General features: G+C 48.0%; 1 protein-coding gene across 1 annotated transcript in view; it reads right to left on the bottom strand.

Moving 5' to 3' along the window:
- LOC119414977 (transferrin receptor protein 1) overlaps window positions 1-7,822 on the bottom strand; it is a 15,897-nt gene that overhangs the window by 6,602 nt on the left and 1,473 nt on the right. The window contains exons 2-10 of the mRNA XM_037682099.1: window positions 5,715-5,762; window positions 4,985-5,222; window positions 4,597-4,780; window positions 4,293-4,518; window positions 4,093-4,215; window positions 3,884-3,979; window positions 1,697-1,836; window positions 1,453-1,604; window positions 1,257-1,376 (exon numbers count right to left, since the gene is read on the bottom strand). Coding sequence (XP_037538027.1) covers window positions 1,257-1,376; window positions 1,453-1,604; window positions 1,697-1,836; window positions 3,884-3,979; window positions 4,093-4,215; window positions 4,293-4,518; window positions 4,597-4,780; window positions 4,985-5,222; window positions 5,715-5,747 — 1,312 coding nt within the window. The 5' untranslated portion in view covers window positions 5,748-5,762. The remainder of the gene's footprint in view (window positions 1-1,256; window positions 1,377-1,452; window positions 1,605-1,696; window positions 1,837-3,883; window positions 3,980-4,092; window positions 4,216-4,292; window positions 4,519-4,596; window positions 4,781-4,984; window positions 5,223-5,714; window positions 5,763-7,822) is intronic.

Below are 7,822 nucleotides of genomic sequence, written 5' to 3'. Positions count from 1 at the left end.
GAGGAGGAGGCCACCAGCTCAGAGAAGGAGGAGGCCATTAGCTCAGAGGAGGAGGCCACCGGCTCAGAGGAGGAGGAGGAGGAGGCTGGAGTCATTGGAGCATGGTTTAAAAATGGTTGTGTAGATTAAGGTCTGTACTTGTGATATAAATTAAAATGGAGTTGCTGAGATGCTGTGTCTTTCCCGCTAGAGCGACTGGAATTGGTCATGTGACCATCATGCTCCGCCACGTCGACTGACTCCAAAGGACGCAAAAAATTTGTCAGAGTAGGTGGAGAAATCTCCGCCTGTTGTTGAGAAGGCAGCACTTTAACCCACACCTACCGACAGTTTACAGTCCATTACCTCAGCGTGCATGTTTTTGGAGAGAATAAAAGTACCTGGAAAAAAAACCCTACAACATGCTCAAGGAGAAAAACTGTAAACACAGTAAAGCCCTAGGCTGGGAGGCGAACCTGTGACCTTCTGGCCATGAGTCACAGCACCACTGTGTCAGCAGGCTCAAACTCACATTTCCTATCATTTATAGACAAGAGAACAGATAACGAACGTTTGAACTATGAAATTGTACTCATTAGAAAAATAAGAGTCTGCCATCCACAGATGCTGCTTAAAGCTCTATCAGGCAAAGAAGAAGCCAGATGTGGACACCGTTCAGAACCACTGCCATCTTCTTTGAACTAAAGAGCAGAGGGACCATCCAGCTCAGAGTGCAAACAATTGCCTCTCTGATGGTATGAGGGTGCATTAGAGCCTCCAACATGGGCAATGACACATCTGGAAAGACTCCCATCAATGCAGGAAAGTATCTACAGGTTTCAGAACATCTGCTGCAGATCAGCAGGATGATAACCTTCATGCTGCGTCTGTTCCAGCAGCTGAACCGTCTGCTGCACTGCAAACAGCTCACGAGCTGAAAACATCTGGCAACATGCAGGACGACGTGGGACCGCTGAACAGCTTGAACCCCCCATGAGTCCAGAACGAGGCAACAATCTGGAGCAAAACCTCCAACAGCTGGACTGCTGAGCTCCTGGACATTTACAGACTGCTGTTAGAACCGTGGACACGTCCCGTGTTTGTGGAAGTGTGTTGCTGCAACAAAGTTCAGCTCAAGGCTTAAAAATTAAATAAAAACGGTTTCAGTTTCTCACTTTAAACTTTTGCACGTTGTTTCGTTGTGAATAAATTACGGCTTTCTGGACAAAATAACAGCGTTTGTTTGTATTTACACTTTAAAATCAGCTGATGCTCACCGTTCTTCACCATGTCTGAGATGGAGCGGGCCAGCTCAACCAGGACGCTGGTGCCAACAGTTGAGGCAGCAAAGCCCGGACCCCACGAGTCCCTCTGGGCACCCAGAACCACATACCTGTCTGCGCAGTGGAAGGATGACGTCATTCATGCTGCTCTGGACACTCCCTGAAGTCTGTAGGTTTAAATTTATTGTACCTGCATCCACGAAGCCTTTAATGACGCCGAACACGTTGTTGATCTTCTTCTCAGTAAGAACGTTGTTGACCTCCACGGTGATTGAATCGTCCTCGTTTCCCAATTTGTTGAAGCCCCCCCATCCTTCTGGCAGGTTCTGACCCCCCAGCTGCCTGTGGGTCACACACACATAACATTAGTGCTGAACAGCAGCGTGCACAGCAAATATATCTGAAGGTCAAAGGACGGACCCAAGCGACTTTACCTCAGAATTCTTTTGGCCGTGCCTTGAGTGATGGTCTGAGCTACGATCTGCGGCAGGCCTGAAGACTCCACGGGAGGAAACTGGGTGTGGTTGAAGGAGGGAAAGCCTGGGGTGTAAGGGTCCCCTGAACCCAAATGGACCTGAGGATGACCAACAATCAAACTGTGCAATGACTCCAGAATACACCAGATTACGCCAGAATACACCAGATTACTCCAGAATACACCAGATTACTCCAGAATACACCTCTTACAACATCCTGAAAATATCAAACGATGACGTAGATCAAAATATTTTAGGATTACAACAACATTAAACCCCATCTATTGACTTTTCTTGTGGACAGTGTTTGTGACAATCATTTAATATTTGGGGCAGCTGTGGTTGAGCAGTCGTCCTCCAATGGGAGAGTTGGGATTCAATTCCACCAGCAGCCACATGCTGAAGTGTCCCTGGGCACGACAATGGACCCCTCATTGTCTCTGTGTCCCATCGGTGTATGAATGTGATAAAGCTCAGATTAGTGTCTGTAGAATCAGATGATCTGTGTAGAGATGTAGTAGAGTGCTGTATGAATGTGTGTGGGTAAATGAGGGCACAGAGTTTGCTGTAAAGAGCTTTGAGTATCTGGATTAGATAGAAAGGAACAAGATAAATACAGTCCATTTACAATAATTTTAAGTTAAAGTTTAGATAAATTGTTTAGATTCAAAGTTCAGTCTGTAATTTAACAGATTAGAAGAAATGTGCCTATAATCCAGCAGAGGGCGCTACAACATCAGTTTGATTACTGATGACCCCTGCAGACTAGAAGAACCAGCTGAAGTGTTCCAGTATTTTTACTACGACACCAAAACATGACTGAACACAAAAACACTGCTAGGAAACATTTTCTACATTTTACTGAACAACAACATGAAGCAGCAGGATTTCAGAATATAAACTCTACAGTTCATAGGATTCAGAATAATGTACGGACAGACACAAACAAGGACGATGCCCCTTGCCCGGCTGCGGGTTAGCGGGGCCACACCCTGGAGCAAGGCCTGGGGGGGCTCGTCGGTGAGCGCCTGCTTGCCTCCACCCATGGAGCCCAGTCAGGCTCAGCCTGGATTAGGAACATGTTTGCCTTCCTGTGGGTCCACCACCTGCAGGAGGGGCCATAGGAGTCGGGTGCATGATGCCCTGGGCAGTGGCTGAAGGTGGGGGCCTTGGCGTTCTGACCCTGACTTACCAAAGCTGGTTCTTGGGACATGGAACGTGACCTCCCTGGTGGGGAAGGAGCCTGAGCTTGTACACGAGGTTGAGAGATACTGACTAGATGTAGCTGGGCTCACCTGGACCCACAGCATGGGCTCTGGAACTAATCTCCTTGAGAGGGGCTGGGGGCGAGGAGTCGAGCTGGTGTGAGTCTACTCTGAGCCCCCAGGACTGGTGCCTGTGTGTTGGAGTGTTCCCCCATCAGAAGGATCTTCAACTTACTCCTCAAAGAGGTCACCTGCATCCCAGCAGAGGCAAAGACATCCAGGTGGGTCATGTTCCACGCCTCCATTGTTGAAGCAGCGCATCTTAAAAGTTGTCAGTGCCCCTCCCTGTGGCCATCGTTGAACTTGGTGATGGACACACCAGGTTAGGACATGTGTTCCTCAAGGCTCTGGAAATTGCAGGGCTGTCTTGGTTGACACGCGTGACGCGTTCGCAACATTGCGTGAACTTCGGGGGCAGTGCCACTGGACCGATGGACTCCTCTTGAAAGAGGGGGACCAGAGGGTGCGCTCCAGTTACAGGAGCATCACTCTCCTTAGCCTCCTGGTAAGGTCTATTCAGGAGTACTGGAGAGAGTCCGACGGACTCAGGAGGAACAATGTGGGTTCCATCCCGGCCATGGAACACTGGACCAGCTCTTTGTCCTCACTAAGGCCCACGAGGAGTCATGAGAGTTTGCCCATCCAGTCCACATGTGTTTAGTGGACTTGGGGAAAGCATTTGACAGTGTTCCTCGAGGTACACTGTGGGGGGTGCTCCATGAGCCTGGGACTGGGGATCTGGATCTAAATGTCATTCGGTCCATAAACAAGCGGTGCACTCATTACTGGCACTAAGTCGAGCTCATTCAAAATTAAAAACAGCCTTAATTGATGCACTCAGATCTTCGGTGCACTGTTACTAAACATCAGCTTTACTCACATGTCCATAAAGATCTGTGTCATCTCCAACAGAAGACTCGGAGGGGTCTGGGTAAATCAACACAGCAGAGGCGTTCATTTTGGCAGCATTAGCGACCTGTAATCATCGTTGGAAAAGACGAACAATGAACATGACTGATATTTTTTATGATAAAATACACTCGGGATGTTTTACCGTTAGAGTAATTTGGAGTTTGTAAAGCCACCCACCTTCTCAGCAAAGCTGATCTTTCCAGCTCTGACCAGCACGACTCTGCCACTCATGTTGATGTTCTTGTCCCGCAGCAACCTGAAGTCCCCCTCCTGCCCGTAGGAGGCATAGAGCGCTGCACCCTGAACACCACATCACAACTTGGGTTTAGTGCAGGGTTTACTCCAGTTTTCTCAAAGTTATTGACCTTGTCACTGACCTTCACTGATCCATTGCGACTGTAGGACAGGAACCCCCTTGGATGATCCTCTGGCTCATCCTTGTAAACTACCTTGTTAAATCCAGAAACCGGGGAGTCCTGAACCCTAATAAAGTGCTCATCAGTCCAGGTTTTCATGCCAAACTCCTTAAACTTCTGGAAGACTTTGTCCCCGAGTATCTCATCTTCGAGGGAACCGGCACGATGGCTGAATTTAGAGAACTCTCTGGAACAGAACATGAAAAGCCCGTTTTACACCTGCACAACAAGAACTTTGAAGGACGTGGGAGGTCTTTGCAATCACCTGAAGGCACCGTTTAATTTGGAGGCCGTTAGCCTTTGAGAGAGGAGCTTCTTGACGTCGTCCCAGTCCATCAGAGGAGCGGCGCCCGTCTCACGGACGACAGTTTCTTCGAAGGGACGAACAGAGGGTGCGCAGACAGGAGCCGTGGCTCGTTTCTGATAGCTCACGTAGCCGATCAGACACACTGAAAGGACCGTTGGGTTCAGTTTAGGAGAGGACACAAAACGAACGCACGGTGGAGGACAGACCGAGACAGGTCGAAACCAACAGCGAAACAACATTTTAAATGTTTAGCAGGAACTGGAACCTGAACGTTAAATGCATCTACACAGAGCTGTGGTTTCATGTGCACAGACATCAGGAGACAAGCTCAGCACCTTCCTCTTACCAATGATGAAGACGAGGAGGCCAGTGACTGCCATGAAGCAGACGTTTTGGGGGGTGCGTTTAAACTTTTGAACCATGTAGGGTCTGCCGTTGGCGTTGTGATTGAGGTGGTCCCCCACGCCGTTTCCCCCAACCTCCTCGTCCACGTCTGAGGACAGCTTCATCTCCACCTGGCTGCTGTCTCCTTCCATGTTCTGGGTCAGATTAAATCGTGTGTAGGAGTGAGGCTCCCCGTTGAACTGTTGAAGACAACGATGAGAGGTCAGAAGACGTTACCCCTGAACAGGACATGAAGAGCAGAGTCCTGGTCCTGGTCTCTGCTGCACACAGGAGACCAACAGTTTGGTACTCCACTCAATCCTATTCCAAAAATCACTTTAAGGTCTGAAAAAGGACAATGTAAAAAATATTAACTCTGAAACTCAAACTCATTTTCTGCGCCTGATATTGAACTGCAGCTACTCAATGATAAAAGCATGTCCAGTAAGACTAGCTGCACATAAATCACATTTCTGCAGTAAATGTAATCTGGATTACTGATGGAAGCTGCTTCCCAACACTCACAGTAATTAGTTCACAGTACATGTTAGTCAATCAGTGAACTTTATGGATTATTTTATTATTTTATTTAAAAAAATGAGGCCTTTTACACATTACAGGTCATCTCAGAGACAATTCTGTTAAAAGGTAGTGAAACGTGAAAGCACAGCTGTTACATTATTAGTACTTACAATTTTGGAGATTGTTGACCGTGCTTGGTCCATGGTTTCCTCTCTGGACTGAAATGATTCAAAAAAAGAATGAAACAATTTAGTGTGACTCGGATATTCAAATGCCACAAGTTAATCCATGACCTTGAAGCTTTTTACTCATAATAAAAAAAGGCAAAACCCTGCAGGTGGAGGATTCATTTTCATTTTCTTTCCAGTGTGCAACCAGTTCCAGTTGGACTGTGGGAAAAGTGTGGTGTCTTAAAGAAACACTTCCCGCCTCTTGTCCAAACATCTCGTGGGTTTCCTGCGCAGCTAACCTGAGAAGCAGTTCTGTCTGGGCGTACAAAAAGCCCGGTGTCCTGCAGACTGAGTGGGTCCGTGTGAACTCAGTCACCAGTGGAGAACAACAGCGCACCCTGAGAAGCCTCAGGGCAGAGCGCAGGCCAAGCCAAGCAAGCTCTCACTGTTCCAACAGAACAACGGGTGGAAATTATATTCTGCCATCCTGTGATCCACAGCCGGTGCAGAGAGAGACCGTCCACTGGTGCACGTCTGCAACAACCAGCAAGTGCTCCACGTCAGGAGTTCTGCACAGTTCAACACATCGTCTAAACTCGACCAGAACAGAAATAATGGCCAGTGATAAAACTTCAGACAGCTTTGTGAAATTTCTCACAAGTCGAATTCGCCTTTTCCAGTTTCCACGGCCTTCAGCTGATGGTTTCTACTGCTGGGTTCTACTGCTGGTTTCTACTGCTGGGTTCTACTGCTGGTTACGGACTGCGGCAGACAGGAAGTCAAAACAAGAGCGGTGTATCAAATTTAAAACATCCTTTTGTTTTGAGACTGAAGGATGGAGATGCTGCACAAACGGGCTGCAGCTACAAAAATCACATTTCTACCACAACGAAACAGGAAAGCACGGCCGGTACACTGCAGGAGGAGATGCAGCCGCTCGGGCGTGCAACTGTCAGGTCTAAACGGGACGAAGACGTGCTCTGGAAACACTCGGGTTCATTTCGGTGCACGGCACAGCTAACTTTAGAAGCAGCTGGTGCAGGACGACCTGGACTTCCAGGGCCTGCGGGGGGGACCAGAGACACACCAACATTGTTGTACATTTGTCCAAACAATCACAAGGAGCACAAAGGAGGACCCCTGCTCTTTGGTTATTTGTGGACTTCTAGTCTTTCATTTGGTCGTGTGAAGTTGTGTGAAACTAACTGACCTTTTTACAATCTGACATACCACGCATACCTTACAGAGCGCTAATTCTTTAATCAGATTAACAAGTGCTCTTTGAGCTGAACAGAGCATATACAAGCAGTCTAAACAGGAAAAAATAACCCAAACACACCGACAGACGTAACTGAGGCTCCCAAAAGAGGCGCTTCTTCACGTCACCTCCGTCCAAGGCTTGTTGGACACATGTGTCTCACTGATAAGGAGACAAAAACCCAGTCACGCCCTTGAAGGGTGGACGCTGCAGTCCCGAGCCGACAGATTACGTCTGGACTCGCTGAGCAGCCGGCCGTGCTCACCCACCGTCAAGGCTCAAGTACTAAAATATCAGCTGAATACTTCGTCCAACCAGAACACCAGCCCATCATCATCATCATCATCATCGCAGCCCATCATCATCATCATCATCATCATCATCATCGCAACATTCAAGTGTTTAGACGAGAAAACGTATAAAGAATGTAAACTAATATCCTATAGATCAATAAATTGTCTTAAAACCTCCAGTGTTTAAAACATGCAGGACTCCTGGACAGTTTCATTATTCATGACACACCCACGATAATAAAACATCAATTATTTATTATTTACTTTGATCTGAAAAGAGAAACATTTAAAGAGATCTCAGACGATGTGCAGAACAGCTGCTGTCAAATCTGAGCTGGACAGAGACTTGGAGGAGGAGGGGGAGAAAAGACTCTGGGAGGAGGGGGAGACAAGACTCTGGGAGGAGGGGGAGACAAGACTCTGGGAGGAGGGGGAGACAAGACTCGGGATGGAGGGGGAGAAAAGACTCGGGATGGAGGGGGAGAAAAGACTCGGGGAGGAGGGGGAGAAAAGACTCTGGGAGGAGGGGGAGACAAGACTCTGGGAGGAGGGGGAGA

This window comes from Nematolebias whitei, chromosome 9 (genome assembly GCF_014905685.2).
Source record: "Nematolebias whitei isolate Nwh7 chromosome 9, NemWhi1, whole genome shotgun sequence".
NCBI lineage: Eukaryota > Metazoa > Chordata > Actinopteri > Cyprinodontiformes > Rivulidae > Nematolebias > Nematolebias whitei.
Note: the sequence above shows the minus strand (reverse complement) of the source record. Positions and strands in the feature narration are given on the sequence as shown.